Source organism: Neltuma alba, unplaced genomic scaffold (genome assembly GCF_004799145.2).
Source record: "Neltuma alba isolate B1F8T4 unplaced genomic scaffold, ASM479914v2 tig00013176_pilon, whole genome shotgun sequence".
NCBI lineage: Eukaryota > Viridiplantae > Streptophyta > Magnoliopsida > Fabales > Fabaceae > Neltuma > Neltuma alba.
In genome coordinates this window covers 3,041-19,321 of record NW_021637486.1, presented here as the reverse complement: position 1 = coordinate 19,321, position 16,281 = coordinate 3,041, and the positions used below count along the sequence as shown (strand labels likewise).

The 16,281-nt window shown below is 39.4% G+C and overlaps 4 protein-coding genes across 5 annotated transcripts; 3 read left to right on the top strand and 1 right to left on the bottom strand.

The window, feature by feature from the left end:
* Positions 1 to 2,729: 2,729 nt before the first annotated feature.
* LOC114735068 (uncharacterized membrane protein At3g27390-like) lies at positions 2,730 to 6,854 on the top strand. Of its 2 annotated transcripts, XM_028922723.1 has the most exons (11): positions 2,730 to 2,824; positions 3,001 to 3,399; positions 3,930 to 4,038; positions 4,131 to 4,326; positions 4,421 to 4,557; positions 4,839 to 5,127; positions 5,405 to 5,511; positions 5,594 to 5,732; positions 5,842 to 6,037; positions 6,167 to 6,407; positions 6,511 to 6,854. In XM_028922723.1, the coding sequence occupies exons 2-11, from the start codon at positions 3,306 to 3,308 to the stop codon at positions 6,740 to 6,742; spliced, it is 1,740 nt and encodes a 579-aa protein (XP_028778556.1). In that variant the 5' UTR covers positions 2,730 to 2,824; positions 3,001 to 3,305; the 3' UTR covers positions 6,743 to 6,854. The 2 variants fall into 2 exon arrangements, with proteins under 2 accessions (XP_028778556.1, XP_028778555.1); XM_028922722.1 differs by lacking the exon at positions 2,730 to 2,824 and having other exon boundaries at positions 2,942 to 3,399.
* Positions 6,855 to 7,208: 354 nt separating this feature from the next.
* On the top strand, positions 7,209 to 8,113 carry LOC114735066 (mavicyanin-like). Its single transcript, XM_028922720.1, has 2 exons — positions 7,209 to 7,708; positions 7,791 to 8,113. The coding sequence occupies exons 1-2, from the start codon at positions 7,534 to 7,536 to the stop codon at positions 8,111 to 8,113; spliced, it is 498 nt and encodes a 165-aa protein (XP_028778553.1). The 5' UTR covers positions 7,209 to 7,533.
* Positions 8,114 to 9,317: 1,204 nt separating this feature from the next.
* Positions 9,318 to 11,112, top strand: LOC114735061 (succinate dehydrogenase [ubiquinone] iron-sulfur subunit 2, mitochondrial-like). The gene is made up of 2 exons (XM_028922714.1): positions 9,318 to 9,998; positions 10,479 to 11,112. Exons 1-2 carry the CDS (start codon positions 9,334 to 9,336, stop codon positions 10,657 to 10,659), a joined length of 846 nt encoding a protein of 281 aa, XP_028778547.1. The 5' UTR covers positions 9,318 to 9,333; the 3' UTR covers positions 10,660 to 11,112.
* Positions 11,113 to 12,187: 1,075 nt separating this feature from the next.
* LOC114735063 (ATP synthase mitochondrial F1 complex assembly factor 2) lies at positions 12,188 to 15,899 on the bottom strand. Its single transcript, XM_028922716.1, has 4 exons — positions 15,244 to 15,899; positions 14,279 to 14,453; positions 12,932 to 13,209; positions 12,188 to 12,773 (listed from the first exon to the last, which is right to left on the bottom strand). The coding sequence occupies exons 1-4, from the start codon at positions 15,682 to 15,684 to the stop codon at positions 12,666 to 12,668; spliced, it is 1,002 nt and encodes a 333-aa protein (XP_028778549.1). The 5' UTR covers positions 15,685 to 15,899; the 3' UTR covers positions 12,188 to 12,665.
* Between the last annotated feature and the right edge of the window lie 382 nt (positions 15,900 to 16,281).

The window sequence follows — 16,281 nt, the reverse complement described above, 5'->3', positions numbered from 1 at the left end:
TTAATAAAAATACAATGTCTCCAGTCTCATCTCTAAATAATATAATTGGTTTTTACTTTTAGCACAAGGTTATTAGAGACAACTTGCATTTAAATGAATAGAGGGATATACCAACCAAATAAATAGCACAAAAGTAGACAATTTTATTGAGGATTGGTTATGCCTGGTACAAATTTTTTTACTTATCTTAAACTAAGATCTGATACATTTTAGGATGATTTAAAGATGTTAGCTTGCGTAAACACGAATTATGTATGAAAAAGACAAAGGTAGGGAGGGACACACGCACTAAACCTTCATCCGATAATAGATGGTGACGCCCACAGGGTTTATGTTTGATGATCATCAAATTAAACACTTAGTCAAGCTTAATCAACTAATTAATTACCGCACTATCAATATCTGAGAATATGCTTTGATGATATATATATGTATAATTATATTATAAAAAAAGACACGAGAGATAATAATTTTAAAGACAGCACTCCTCTTGTCTTTAATATAGAATCTAATTATTGAGTTGATTTTGATTCTAAATATAAGATCTATTTATCATATTTATCAATTTTTTCTAAATTACCCTTATAGATACTCCCTTAACCATAATTAAATAGAAGATGGAGGGGGATATTAAAAAAATTATTATGATATTTCAGGAAAAACTTATCATATTTTTTATATTTAACTACCTTACGTAAATTTTTTAATATAATTAAATTAGTTAAATAAGTCTTATATTAAAAATTAGAGAAGTATTTTTTTTTCCTTAGTTGAATAAGTTATTTCTCATGGTGTTTTATTCTCCATATACATGCTTTTTTTTCCCCTATCCAAACCAGGCGTGCGTTAATCATTTCACTGTTTTAATGTGCACTTAAGAGAAACATGCAAGCTACGAAGCGTGTACGTGTAGCTTTCATGGAGAAGTTTGCACCCAACCACCCACCTCTACAGAAAGTCAAAAAGACATTAACCTGGGCACTCTTTTCGCATGATAATTTTTTTACGTGTTAGATTTATTAAAATAATTTTAAAACAAAATCGAGCCAAATATATATATTTTACATCTATATTCACATCCTATGCTATTAAAATTCAACATCGCGCACATAATAGTAATCACTATGATAAATCCAGTTTGCGTTACTTTCAATATCTTGCCCGAAGTTTATATATATATTCATATTTATTGATTAAACTAATTAACTAAATTTAAAGAGCCTTAACCTCAGGTTAAAAAAAAAAAAGAGCCTTAACCAATTTCACAATTTTGACCCCAAAACCCAATATCTCAATAGCAAACAAATCGGCGTCATTTTCTCCTTTTTATTTTTGCATTCTTTTTATCTTCTTCTTTTCTTTTCTTTTTGGGAGGCATTGATTCTTCTTTTTATCGGAAAAGGCGATATTATTTCTTATTTTATGGAGCTGGCGCGTTTGGATGGTTATGGAGTCGGCATCACAGTGACAGGGGAGTATCACTGGATGAATTGAAATCTAGGGGTGTTCAAGGCCGGCCCGTCCCGGTCGGCCCATTCCGGTCCCGGTCTTATTGGGACGGGACGGATCCGTTCCGAAATTTTTCGGGACGGGACAAACCGGGACGGGACAAAAAAAGGACCGGGACGGGACGGGACACGGGACGGGGTCGTCCCGTCCCGGTCCCGTCCCGGTTCCTTTTAAAAAAAAAAATTAATTTTTTTAATTTTTTATATAATATCATTTTTTTCATATTTTTTTAAAGATTTGAGACTATTGTATGGAATTATGGATATATTTATTTAGAGTTTTTATATTTGTTAATGATTTGAGATTATTGATGATTAGAATTTTTAGCAAGTTTTTATTGTGTTAAAAGCTTTTGTTTAGAGTTTTTAATAACTATTATATGTAATATTTTGAGCTTTTGTTTAAGAGTGCCCAAACAAATAAAAAAGATGTTTTTATAAGATTTAAGCTCAAAAAAATATAATTAAAAAAATCAGATTTTTTTTTAAAAAAATTAAAAAAATTAAAAAAATTAAAAAATAATAATTTCGGGACGTCCCAGTCCCGTCCCGGATCCGTCCCGTCCCGACCGGGACCGGGACAACCCCGGGACGGGCCGGGACACGGGACAGAAAATCTGTCCCGTTACTGTTCACCGGGACGGAACCAGGACGGGCCTGTCCCGGTCCCGATCCGTCCCGTGAACACCCCTATTGAAATCTTGGCCTACGCAAGAAAAATAAAAGAAAATAAAAAAAAAATCGAATCTTTTTACAGCGAAGCCACATATAATAATGACAGCCCCCAATTTGTAGCCCTCGAACTCCAAGGATGCCAACTGCTAACCTATATTTCCGAAATCCGAATGTATCAAGAGAGAAGAAAGTGAGAACTTGGGTTCAATGAATCGGAAGCCTGGCCCTCTAAACCTGACGTGGCAGACAGGTGTTCTGTCCAGACAGTTATTATATTGAGTCATGTCGTTGTTTTTTTGGGAGACTGAGGCATGCCGTGGGAAAAAAAAAAGGAAGGATATAATTAAAAATATCGGCAAAAAAAGGTTCTTTCTCGCCAACGGCCAAACAGGTTTTTAATCCTTCTTCCGCGGCATTACACCCAGTGACACTGTTGGAATCGGTGTGGAAGCAAACCAAAGCATTTAAAAATAATTACTTGTACCAAAGACTCCTTTTGTCGACACATTCAAATATCAAAATGGTTCCTTTTCCCAACGCCACACCATACGTGACCCAACTTGCTTGGCTTTTGGTTTAAGCATAAAAGAATAACTGATCCCCAAGAACAGAAGAACCAGCACGAGAGGGGAATTAGACAGGTGAGGATTTTGGTGGGCAATTAAGCATTATTTTGATCCTGATGCTTTGATGTTAATTGCTCCCTTCATGATATTCTCCTGTCCCCTGATTTCAAGGTCGAGAACTGTTTTAACAGTCTCATATTCAATAAATATCCTTGTGTTTCTTTTTCTAATATTTTATTAATATTTAGCAGACTCAGAGTTCCAGAAACTAGCAAAGGGGATTCAGAAAATTCATATCTTTGTTTATCCACATCTATGGTTACCAGGCTCCGAATGAAAAAAGTTCGATTCTTTGCGCAAGTTATTTCGCTGGCTTTCCTGGAAACAAGCTTCAAGCATCTGGGTGTTTCTTTCCCTATCTTTATCTTCTCTTCGTGAAGGTTGAACTGGCCAAAGTTTGGATCTTTTCTACTTGAAGGCGGTGATCTTGGAGTTCAGAGTACGATGGATTCGTGGTAATCTCAGAGAGATCTGAGTGGGAAAGGACTTGTTAGCAATGGAACCACCCGCGGGTTTACGGGCTTCATTGTTGAACTTTATTCGCTTTCTTCCTTACTTCATCGGACTTCTACTTCTAGGCAGCATTAAAGGTGGGGGTCAATCTTTTCTCGTTTCTTCTTCGAGTTTCAAATTTTTGAGAAAGATCATAAATTCGTGACAGTTCTGTGATAGCCCGTTTATGCATAGAATTTGTTCATAGTTGACCTTTTTTAAACATAATTGTTCAATATTCATTTGGCTGCGATTTTATCTTTCTTTCTTCTGTCCACGCACACCAACGGTGGGTTGAATTTTGCGTTATACTCAAGTGCCTTATTTTTTCACACACTGTTGCTGACTAACAATTCATTTTAATTACTTTAATGGCAAAGTAAGAAGGGTCGATCACATCATCTAGAGGGGAAAAAAATACTTACATTTGGTCAGCGTCATTTACGATGGTTAATCTTAGAAACCGACAAAAAGCCTTCTATTCGAATGATTTAGTATAAAAGGCTTACGGGTATCTTCACCTTTCAAAGTATGATTTTACCATTTCCACCATGGGATATGTTATAGAAACTCAATTTATTATGCATGCTATATCATTAATGCTAAAACTACACTACTTTTATGTCAGGTATCATTTTTTGCCCATTGATATGCTTAATAATCACCATTGGGAACTCTACTATCATCATTGGTCTTTGGGCAGCGCACAGTCTCTGGACATATTACTGCGTAGTGAGGTGGTTGCCACTCCCTCGAGTTTTTGCTCATTGATCTAATGTTTTCTTTGCAATCGTAATTATTTTGTTATATTGATTCCCTTAACGGACAGAGCTAAGCAATTAGGGCCAATTGTGAAGTTTGTTATCTGCACATGTGTTCTTCCTGTGCTGTTGATTTTGTGGCCTGTGGTTGGCATAGTTGGGAGTATAATTGGTGGAGCAGCGTATGGGTTTTTCCAACCAATATTGGCAACTTTTGAAGCGGTTGGGGAAGGAAGGAGTGACACGTTTTACCACTGCATTGTTGTATGTCTCTGAATTCTAGTTCTTGAGATGTTTGTTGAAATATCAGTTCTTCTGTTGTAATGCGCTACATGGCATTCTTTACTGCAATTTGCAGGATGGTACATGGAGCGCAGTGAAAGGGAGCTTTACCGTTGTGAGAGATGTAAGAGATGTGTGTTTCTATTCATATTTCTCGATTATGGATGACTTGAGACAGAAGGGGCCTCCGGATGTGAAATATCTCGAGATCAGGTTTTATTTAGTGCCTCACCAAGTTTTATTCGTGTTTCTTTAGTCCACGCTAGATTTAACCAGAGAATAGCCAACTCTACGTCATGGAAAGTAAAATTTGTAAACTTTACTGGGAAGTTTACCGAAGCTAAACAAAAATTTTGACGGTGAAATGGATTTCTAGATAACATGACTCATAGTACTGCATAACACATGATGTTTTGTTGTGGCAGAAGTCTTAAGTTACATGGTAGTCCTCTTTCAAAATTCTAATGAGATTTCTTTTTCCTGTTTTATTGCAGACTGTTATATCTTCCTGGCGCTATTATAGCAGGAGTGCTTGGTATCCTAGTTGACGGGCCTGTGATATCATTTGTGGCACTCTTCAAAAGTCCTTACATGCTTTTTAAAGGATGGAAACGTTTGTTTCATGACCTCATAGGTCGTGAAGGACCTTTCTTGGAGACAATATGTGTACCTTTCGCCGGTCTTGCTATTCTTCTGTGGCCTTTGGCTGTTATTGGGTCAGTTCTGGCGTCCATGTTAGCGAGCGTCTTCCTCGGTGCTTATGCAGGGATAGTTGCTTATCAGGTAAATCCTTATCTATATGATTAGCTGTGTCTTCTCTATATGATTGAAGAGGCCTTTTTAATAGGCTTCTCAGTCTCCCACTGTTTCTGTTGCTATTGTTAGTGTAAATATAAATTACAGACTATTTCTCCTGTAATGTTTGCTAAGCCAAAATGCTTGAACATATGATATGTGTGTTACTGCTGAGCACCTCAACCATGAAGCCTACACCTTATGTAGATGCTAAAGTTACTTCAGGAGCACTTTTTAAAACGTTTATTTGTTCCTTGAAGTACAGGAGTCTTCTATCTTATTTGGGCTCCGCTACATTATTGCGGCTATGTCAATTTATGATGAATACAGCAATGATATTCTTGACATGCCAGAAGGATCCTGCTTCCCCAGGTTTCCTTCTGCTCCCTAAAATTTACTATTGTGATATGTTGTTAATTCTTTATGTGTATTTTACGAGCTTGATATTTAATAGGCCTCAGTATCGGAGAAAGAGTGAGTCAACAAAATCAACTTCTCGTGCATCTTCCTTCTCGAAACCCGGCTCCTTCAAAAAGACGTATTCTCGCTCATCTTCACTGAAAAATACTATTGGGGAACTAAAACCACTTGAGGTATTCTTTGTAGCATAATGTGTCCAGGGATTCTTGACAGATAATTCATTTCCTATGTTATTGCAAACTCAGATCTGTACTAAATGGAGATTGTTCATGACTTGTGTAGCTATTAGACGGGTTATTTAGAGAATGTCATAATGCTGGAGAAAGAATGGTTTCAGAAGGATTAATCACGCGTCAGGACATTGAAGAAGCCAAGTCTGGTAAAGGAAGTAAAATTATCAGTGTTGGTTTTCCAGCATATTGCCTTCTTCAGGCACTAATACGCTCTGCAAAAGCAAATTCCACTGGTATTTTATTAAGTAAGTGACAAGTGAAAGACTTGGAGCGGTGGTAATTCTTTTTTTTTTTTTTCTCTCTCTTTTCTGTTTTCCTTCTCTGGTTATCTGATTTCTCTCTTTCCCATGTCCATCTTTCTTCTGTTGATGCAGCTGATGATATAGAGCTGACTTCCACAAACAGACCATCTGAGACTTTCTTTGATTGGTTCCTTAATCCTCTTTTGATCATTAAAGACCAAATCAAAGCAGAGAATCTCTCTCCCTCGGAAGAGGATTACCTCAGCAAATTAGTTCTTTGGAGTGGTGATCTTGAGAGAATAAAAAGTTCTAGCGTCGGCCCAGCTCCTGAACCGGAGCGCAAGCGTGCTGAGCTCGATGGATTGGCTAGAAGGTGATAAAAAGATAAAAAGACCAAAACAAATGAAAAAGGCTTAGCTTTCGAACACTTTCTTTGGGGCTTTCTGGTCTGATATTTCTGTTGAATTATATGTCAGGCTGCAAGGGATCATGAAATCGATGTCGAGGTTCCCAACATTCCGGCGGCGGTTTGATTATCTTGTGAACAAATTGTCCGATGATCTTGCAGAGAAGCATGGAGCTCATCCAATGGCCAGATCAAAGAGTGCATTTGGTCGGATGATTAGTCTCAATTCTTTTAAGGGCAGAAAAACTAACGGGTCTGATCAAGAGTCAGTACGTGTTGAAAGAGACGTGGAAATTTCTTGACGCCAATTTCTTGCTTGACAATTTCATCTTAACCTTAAAAGCATCAAATACGGTGTTATACATGTAGTGTAATAGTCTTTATTCTTAATCTATTTTTGCCTTCCAAGCGTCATCACTATTACCATCTCTAATCACTGACACTGTTTGATATACGCCCAAACTTTTCCAGAAACATGGCTTTGGCAGTTTAAACTCAATATCAATATGAATGAATGCTTACATTGCAGAAAAAATGCAATCACATTTCATTCCATCCAGAGAGCAACCAAACAAGTAACGCCTCTAAAGCAGCAGATTTTTAGAATTGATTAGTCTTTCCCCCCCCCCCTTTTGCCACCTTCTAGCATTGTTTAGTGGAGAAAACACATATCCTTATTATTAAAGATAATGATTAAGGGCTTGACAATGTAATTACTAGGGTAATATTTGTCCAGGTACTTTTCTGAATGAATGAGAACAAGAGTAAGCCATCGTAAGCCCATAACCCGGAATTACAGGGCACACCTCTGTTGTGTTTGGCTTGATTAAATCTGTAATTCTTTCCAAGTTCATTAATTAATCAGACCCAGTCAAAAATAACTACCTAGCACTTCCCAGCTTCACCGTCAGTCTGTAACCGCCCACTACTCCATTTCTCTTCCCAACTTCCTATTTCTAAGCCTACTTCACCACCCTCCATCTCTATATATACATGAATCGAATCGAATCAAAACTTGCGTATTTATCAGCATATCCCTCTCGAATTCACATCTCCGTGGCCTTATTCTCAATCTTGTTCATTCCTCCTTGCAATGGCCTCTTCCACCTTCCTTTCTGTGCTCCTCTTCACCACAGTGCTGTGCTGTGCGTCTGGTTTTGAGTTCCAGGTAGGAGGATCAGCAGGATGGGTAGTCCCACCTGCCAATCAGACCAACATGTACCATGAATGGGCTTCACACAATAGGTTCCAAGTTGGTGATTCCATACGTAAGTGTTCATGCTCATCTTCTTCTCATCATTATTGAACATAGATTAATGGTGTTTAGTTTGTGTCATTGGTGTGGTGTAGGGTTTAAGTACAAGAAAGACTCGGTGATGGAGGTGGAGGAAGAAGGCTACAAGAACTGCAATTCCAGTCACCCAAACATGTTCTCCAACAACGGAAACACAATGTTCAGGTTCGACCATGCGGGCTCTTTCTACTTCATCAGTGGCGCGGCTGGGCATTGCCAGAAAGGACAGAAGATGATCGTGAGGGTGCTCACCCAGGAGGACTCACTTCCTGATCATCACCATCATAACTCTTCTTCTGCTTTTCGTCATCCAGCTTCGCCGCTCGTCCCCAAGATCGTCTTCTTTGTTTCCGCCTTTGTGGCTTCTTACGTTATTTGAATTCTCTCAGGTCGTGTCTTAGGCTAGAGTGCTTGAGTTTTGTTATTTTCGTTGGTTTTATAGGTCTTAGAAGAGTAAGACTTGGTAATTGGTATTGGATTCTATTTATGCATTTTATTATGGTTTACTAGTACCGCCACACCTTTGTTGGCCTTTGCTTCTTTTATGAAATTTTATCTTTGGTAAAGAAGCATCGCGGTTTCATAATTACTCATGAACTAGATGACTTAGCTAAAGGAGTTTTACGAAAGGTTTTGGAGAGGACTGGTGACGTGTTCCGGGACTGGCCAAGAAAATTGACGAGATTTATTGATTTTACTAATTAATTATTCCGAATATTTTCTCTAGCGGACGACGGAACTGGCGGGATGGATCCGAAGTTCTGTGGTATTGACAATCCACAGATGCAGGAAAATTTTAAAAAGCTTTTTCCGCCCCAGCACTTACATGACCCGAATGGCCCAAATCTGAACTCAAAATAATTTCGGCCCAATAAAAGTTGTCTCATCCAGCAGCCCAAATAAGTATGTCATCCAAAACCGAAAGCCATTTGCTGCCCATACATCGAGAGTCATTACGACAATACGTTCGGTGAGGGTTGGGGGATGACTTTTCATGATATTTTTTTTATGATGTTTATATTATTAATATCTAATTTCTCTATAATTTACTTATATTGAAGAAAATTAATTCTTTAGCTATTATGCATTTTTAATCATTTTTAGAAAAACTCCTTGTAAAAATATTGAACTAACGTATTTTGATTTGAAAAAATTGGAGTAATTTAGAGGGTATTTGGTAACCCTCAAAAGTACTTCTCAAAAGCACTTTTCTGTAAAATGAGATAAACTCCTCATATATTTATTTCGTAAACCGTAAAAATACTTTTAAAATTATAGTTTGATTTCCATCCAAACACCGTCTTACTCACAATTTCATACGGCTATGGCGCTAACCACTTAAATTAAACGAACTGACGAATGCAGCGGGCAGTATGGGGGCACGTCGACCACCGGGCGTTCAAGCATTTTCCCACGTAAAGTAACAAATAGCCTTTAATTTGTTCTCTCATTGCCCAAAATACCCCTATTTATTTCCTTAATTCTTATCGTAGTTCGTTCCTCTTCATCCTTAAGACCTTAACCATTTTGATTTTGATCGCCTTCCGTGCCCCCCACTAGCAGCGTCTCTTCTCTTCGTATTCTCTCTTGCAGAGAACAATGGCGACGAGTTTGTTCAGAAGGTCAGTACTGTCTAGGGTTTCATCGTCGCCGGCGTCCAAGTTGCTGAGCGCTCGAGCGCACGCCTCCGAGGCTCAAGCCCAGCAGGTGGAGCCCACCGCTCGCGACTCCGCCTCCTTCAAGACCTTCCAAATCTACCGATGGAACCCCGACAATCCTTCCAAGCCTCAGCTTCAGGAGTACCAGATCAATCTCCGCGAGTGTGGGCCCATGGTCCTTGACGCTTTGATCAAAATCAAGAACGAGATCGATCCCACCGTCACTTTCCGCAGGTCATGCCGGGAGGGAATCTGCGGCTCCTGCGCCATGAACATTGATGGCTGCAATGGCTTAGCTTGCTTGACCAAGATCCCTACGAGCTCTGCAACCACGATCACTCCTTTGCCTCATATGTTCGTCATCAAGGATCTCGTCGTGGATATGACCAATTTCTACAATCAGTACAAGAGTATTGAACCCTGGTTGAAGAGGAAGAACCCACCCCCCGTTCCTGGTAAGGAGGTACCTCAGAGCAAGAAGGATAGGGCTAAGCTTGACGGGATGTACGAGTGCATATTGTGTGCGTGCTGTAGCACATCCTGCCCTAGCTACTGGTGGAATCCCGAGTCGTATCTGGGCCCCGCAGCTCTGCTCCACGCTAACAGGTAATACCTGTTTAAGTATCTTCATCCTTTATCAACGCTCTGTGCAATTGACTGTTTCAGTAACTGCTTTTTTGTATTTGATTTGTTCAATATGAAATTTAGTTTGACCTGTGATTCTTTAACTCGTGTGTAAATTATGTATATAAACTGGCTCGGGAATTTATTAATTTTACTTATGTCATATGGGAATTATGTGAATTGCTTGTGGTTTCGCAAATAAGCTTTCTAAGCTGTCAATTGTGATGCATGTTCTTTTTTTTGGCAAACTCTTTAAATTTCTGTTCGTCTGGACTTCAGATAGAGTACAATTTCTGTTCTTGTTCCTACGCCCCTTCTAATTGATTCCCTGCACATTTGGGATAAAAGCTATGTGAATTTTTTTGGACCTTGGTCTTGTACATTTTTTTATATCCAGCGACATTTCTGTTTTCTTCCCGGTAAAAATGGTATTTTTAATTCTTCTTGTCGAATTTATTGCAGGTGGATCAGCGACAGTCGTGATGAGTACACTAAAGAGCGATTAGAGGCCATTAACGATGAATTCAAGCTCTATCGCTGCCACACCATAATGAACTGCACTCGTGCCTGTCCAAAGGGCTTGAGCCCTGGAAAGCAAATCCAACATATCAAAAACCTTGAGATGGGATTGGCCAGGACTTGAGATTCTATTTCTAATGTTAGAAGCGTGATGATGTGTGCAATTGATAATTGATTTCCATTCAACGTGGGGGATGATAATTTAGATTGTTAATAAAGCCTGCTCAAGTATTTACGAGTCTGTTTTCTGTGAATTTGGAGTTTTGAGCATGTTACCCTTGTCTTCGAAACTAAGTGCTGATAGAGAATCCTATCTCATGAACTGGCAGCAGTCGTTCTGCTTAGAAGCTTAATATTCCGCCCGTGAGGTTATAAAGCTGTGCTTGTATCTCAAATTGTCTTTGTCTCGTGACGGTTAAATTTATTTGACCGACTGTTTATAAAGGTACGGGTGTCAGTATTGGAGCACCTGGATGTAAAAACAATTCAAGAGTGCTGATTTTGCAGCCAATGCATTACATGGAGCGATCATATCTTTGTTCTAAGGGTAGAGGATTGACCTTTTTATTGCTTGAAACTGACACATGGATATAAAACTTACGCATCTTCTTGTTCTGTTCCCAATCTCGTGATGTTTTGATGACAGAAGAAGCGCAATCAAGATCGTGCTGCGGCAAGCTTAGTACCAAGTGGGGGAAGACTCATACGTGAGTTGTTACCGTTTTATAGTTGTCTTTCAATTATTGTGTTTTCCCCCCTAGTAGAACTTTTGTGGAATCTCGGCCGAGCTAGAAGAGCTATTTTGTGTCTTCATTAGAGAAGCCTCGGTGGTGGGTATGGACTATGGGGAATCACTTCATAGAATTTTCATGAGGGACCTTCAACGTAATTAAGCAAATAAAGTAACTAAAATCAGAAAGTGTGTATGGACACAGTTATGAAATGATCATTACATCTATTCACGGCTTGCGTAAAATTATCGGAATGTGAAATCGATGTAATGATTTACAAAGAGGAGATGCTTCAATACATAACGGAAGCCGTGAGGGGTAAGGCTGTCACGATGATACTTGTCCACAATCTTGCAAGCCACAACCGGGAAAAGCCGACATAACCTTGAGCTATTCTAATTCCAATCACCAGGTAATCAACGATGAGGCCAATGAAGATGTTGGAAATAGCATTGCTCCTGGCTTTCGTGATCCTATGTGAACAAGGGACCAGTGTTGTAGGAAGAACTCGATTTCCAAATGTCAGGATTCCTCTGGACATGGAACCACCCCAATTTGTGACCATAACAGGTAACGAAGTGGGGGGAAGGGAGAAAACGCAAGGCTTTTAGATCACGTCCTTCAGCGCTGACTAATAATGTTTGTGCAGGATGTAATAATGACTGCGACATGGCTTGTTGCAACTGCGACATCACATACCATCCGCCCCTTTGCGTCCAATGCTGTCGAGATGATCCTTGAAACACACCCCTCATGATTCTGAGTCTCATCGTCCCCACAATTTTCGTTTTCATGAAACTCTGCTGGTTATCATTTTCATGAACTATTACAAATCATAGTCGTGGATAATTAAAGTCATTTTTTGTAGTGAAAAAAATTCCATTACTAAATAATGCTGTACCGATGTTATAGAAACACCACTAGCAACAAAAATGTGAGTAAATGTATTTCTTGCATACGAGTTTTTCAATTATTCATCTGCTCAAAGCTATGTCATTGGCAAAAATATAACGCTCTATCATGCACTACGTACCTAAATTCGTGTTTGTGATTCCTTTTTTGTTTCTTTTATTTCTGTGAACATCGTGATTGTTTGTCTACTCACTAAACATTGACATCTGTATTGAAACGTGTCAATGGCGTATTTCATCACCTTCTTCCAACCCACAAACCAAACATTGACTGCCATGAAGTCTAGGCAACATCTCACGCAATGAAGTTGACGTCTTATTCTATCACCCAGAAAATTCCTAATTATCAGGTATTAACTCATCAACAATACAAAATTGCTCGCGACCTTGAGTAGGCTCTGGATATCACATCGACAACCTGTTCCATGAACTAGCCTGATAGCTAGTTCTTCGTATGATAACTTGGATTGAGAGACGATGTGCAGAAATTATATTCTCCTCGACAAACCAAGAAAAACAGCGGCTGAAGAAATCTGCACCTTGAGATCAGCAATATCCACATCGTGCCCACCTTCAACCAGGCCCCACTTGTCTATCTGGAAGGGGAGGGGGGAACAATAAAGACTGTTACTTGATTTCTCAAAAGATCAAGAATGGCACAAAGCTCGGCGCTTCGATTTTCAAGCACAAGTTTCAGGGAGAAAAACCAAACAGGTGATTATGTAAAGAGGGGGAAGGTTAATCAAGTAGGAACCTGCAAATCTTCTTCTAGTCTAATAAGCTCGATTGCTTCCTCAATCTGCAGTCTACCACGAATTAAAGCAATAGCAATAATTAAAGAGTGAGCTGCTGCGGCGATGGCATCAATTGAAGCCAATTCACAATCATCCGTTCCCTTTAGAAGGTTCTCTACGGCCTTGCAGAGACCATCATCCTGCTTTCCACCAAAAAAGCTGGAGTAGACAGTAGGTTTGAAGCCAAATTCCAACTCCACCCAATGGAGCAGGGGATCAATTTTCTCCACTTGGCGATCTACAAATTTCAAAGATCTAAGTCAGAATTGGTGGGAGCGTGTGCGTGTTCAGTTCCATGCTAATTATAACTGTAATGCTTCTTAAACCAAATGCCTTTGATCTATGAGAAAATTAAAAGAAATAGTGTTTAATAATCGCTTCAAATGCAGCAAGGATCTTGAGAGGAAACCCAAAAGTTACCTCGCGAAGTTAGAGAGACCAAGGTCCCTATGAATACTACATTAGAATCTCATAATTGCTGAACGCAAGTCCCATATTTTATCATTGGTTCCCAAGATTCCACCACACTGCATAACCTCAGTGCCCAAGTAGGCTGGCTTTGCATTAGCTTTCTACCCGGGGCCAACACTAGAGTCACTACCTGAGCTGCAATATTGCAACTAGGGCAAAGTGCAAGGCTTTGATGCCAATTTATAGGAACCTTCGAGAAAACCACATCCAACACTTGCTGCCAAGTTAGAGAGCCTAAGGTCCCTATAAACCCCACACTATAATCCATAATTCCAATGTGGGAATCGAGTCCCCCTCCCATGCCTATAATGTAAACTGGGTAAGCTCCTCATCCATGGGAAAGAGTTTGGTCAATGAGCTACACTATTCAGGTGTTTGTACATGTAGGCTGGAGCATGTGCATGAATCAAATCAACCACGTCATATCTTTACTGGATTAGACTCAAGCGTATTTGTACACATAGGCATCATTCAACCGTCTAACCAAGAGTTCATTAGACTAACTAATATAACAAATCTATTACTCCTCTACAGCAGTTTGCAAATAGTGAAAAAACTTGCAATAAAATTTAAATTTTATGTTGAAAAATTAATTCTCCAACCTAAACTTATATGCTAAACAGCCAAGCAATCAAACATAACATTATTCTTCTTTTGTTCTAATCTTATAATTTTCCGTTTTGCGGTGATGATTCTCTTTATTCACTCAGAGCATAAACTCACATCAGGCAATCGTACACTTTGCTCTTTTTTTTTTTTTTTTTTTTGGGCAACCAATCGTATGATACTTTGCTATTTGAGGTCTGAAAGAAGAGAAATATCAACTAATAGCATACCACGGACATTGCTTGTAAGATCGTTATCACCAGGAGCACGACAAAAGACTAGATCTTGGTTGAATTTCTTCATCAAATTCTCAATGATTTTGGTCCGAGTGACAGGAACTCGTTCCAGGGCCGTACAAGCAAGCTTCATAAGAGGCATTGTGAAAGGCCTTATGCCATCTTTTTCCTGCGATTAATCAAAATTAATCTGAGTGCAAATTAAATAATACTCCTCACCAGCCATAACGAGTCAAACAAAATATCAAATATAAAAAACTTGAATAAAGTTTTAAGGGGAAACATTCATATGGACGGGGTGAGGGATGTACTATGAAACCAAAATCGCTAGGTCTAGAGACTGATCTAGCTGAAAGGGCTGAACTCCTGAATAAATAATTCTCCTATCTCAAACAACAAGATCCTCTAATGCCGATAATTTGCAACAATTAGAGATAAACCCTAGCGTAATTGTAGCTTCTATAAGAAATTATATTGCAAATATTTACTAAATAGTTATAACACGAGGAAGCGCGCTCACTTTTATGATTAACTTAGGCAACTGGAACTGGACACCAACATGAAATAATCAACTAGTACAAATTTCAGGCTCCCTTGTCAGGATCCAATTTTGTTTTCTAACAAAGAAACATAAAGCTTCGAGATCTATTCAGTAAAGACGAATTTTGAAGCATCAATTACAGGGTGCTGCAACAATTTGGAATTGTGTCTAACCTAGACTCACTTTCAGCTTGGCAATTACTGTGACTCTGTATAACATGCTCACAATCTGTTCCTAGGACTAGTTATCGGCAGTAGCTACTGTATAATATGCAGCATTACTTCCTGCAATAGCTTCAAAGTTTCATATGAGATCACTTTCTTTTGAAAAAGGAAAAATTACACCAGGAAGAGACAGTGAAAGGAGGTTGCACAGACCTGAACCTAGAAAGGAATTGACCAAGACATAACAAGCATACCTGATATTCCCATTCAGCAGCTATGGCCTTAGCAAGAGCGAGAGTAGGGAGTTTCAGAGGCTTCTTGGAAGGCGTCTTGAGAGTTCTATAGTCCAGCATCACCGTGCAACCATTCCCATCATCTGCCTCCCTCGTTGTTACCTGCTTGTAGAACCGCTTTCCCACAATCGACCCAGTCATGAACGACATGGGCATGGTCACTGAAGAAGACGACGCATCTTGCCTGCGATTACAATTTGGTCCCTTGACGTATATGCTATCCTCGTTCTTCTCATTGCTCCCGTCAGAGGAAAAGGCGAAGGACGATGAGGGACCCTCCGACTGAGGCTGTTCAACGGTGGCAGCGGAACTTAATTTGCGAATGGGGTAAGCTGAGAGCGCAGTGAGAAGATTCGGATTTTTTATTGCTTTTATGGATTTTCCTACGAGCGAATTGGCCATCTCTCTGGTTTCTCTGTTAAGATTTGCAGAAAAGATTCTTCCGGTTGGAGCTTTGGAGATTCGAAGGTGCGCACTGAATAGTAAAGGCAAGAAGCCTAGGCAAGGGAAGAAGAACAAGAAAAGAAACGAGTGTGATAGGCCATTCGAGGCCCATCATCAACTATAGTTAAGCTCACTGGGCTACTTTTCGTCGATCCATCATTCTCACTCTGAATAGGCCATCTTCTCTCTGGTTTCTCTGGAAAAATGCCAGAGAAGTTTCTTCCATTTTGAGGATGAAGAAGGGGAGGAGAAATGACTGTGATGGGCCCTTTGAGGCCCATCATCAACCCTAATGAAGCCCACTGGGCTGTTGTTCTGAGTAATTATTTTTTCGGGGCTCGTCCACGTTAATGGAAATAAAAAGTTATAAAAGACAATTCAAGAACGGACCTTTTGTTGTTAATCAGACTAGTGCGGCATAAAGAAAAGGCACATTCTTGCGAATGACTCCATATTTACATTGTGCTTATGAGTAAAGGAAAAGCAAGTAATGCAGGACTTTTTTATTGGTCGGTTCTTTCCAAAAAGAAGTCAAAAGGGTACGGTTTGTTTAAT

Bases quoted from the DNA above. Each gene is read 5' to 3' on its own strand.
- LOC114735063 (XM_028922716.1), bottom strand. From the start codon at position 15,684: ATGGCCAATTCGCTCGTAGGAAAATCCATAAAAGCAATAAAAAATCCG. The intron at 14,454-15,243 runs GTATGCTTGTTA...GATTAATCGCAG, and splicing joins CTGCTGAATGGGAATATCAG to GAAAAAGATGGCATAAGGCC. The intron at 12,774-12,931 runs GTTCCTACTTGA...CTCCCCTTCCAG, and splicing joins GACTAGAAGAAGATTTGCAG to ATAGACAAGTGGGGCCTGGT.
- LOC114735068 (XM_028922723.1), top strand. From the start codon at position 3,306: ATGGAACCACCCGCGGGTTTACGGGCTTCATTGTTGAACTTTATTCGC. The intron at 5,512-5,593 runs GTTTCCTTCTGC...GATATTTAATAG, and splicing joins GAAGGATCCTGCTTCCCCAG to GCCTCAGTATCGGAGAAAGA. The intron at 6,038-6,166 runs GTAAGTGACAAG...CTGTTGATGCAG, and splicing joins TTCCACTGGTATTTTATTAA to CTGATGATATAGAGCTGACT.
- LOC114735066 (XM_028922720.1), top strand. From the start codon at position 7,534: ATGGCCTCTTCCACCTTCCTTTCTGTGCTCCTCTTCACCACAGTGCTG. The intron at 7,709-7,790 runs GTAAGTGTTCAT...GGTGTGGTGTAG, and splicing joins CCAAGTTGGTGATTCCATAC to GGTTTAAGTACAAGAAAGAC.
- LOC114735061 (XM_028922714.1), top strand. From the start codon at position 9,334: ATGGCGACGAGTTTGTTCAGAAGGTCAGTACTGTCTAGGGTTTCATCG. The intron at 9,999-10,478 runs GTAATACCTGTT...AATTTATTGCAG, and splicing joins GCTCTGCTCCACGCTAACAG to GTGGATCAGCGACAGTCGTG.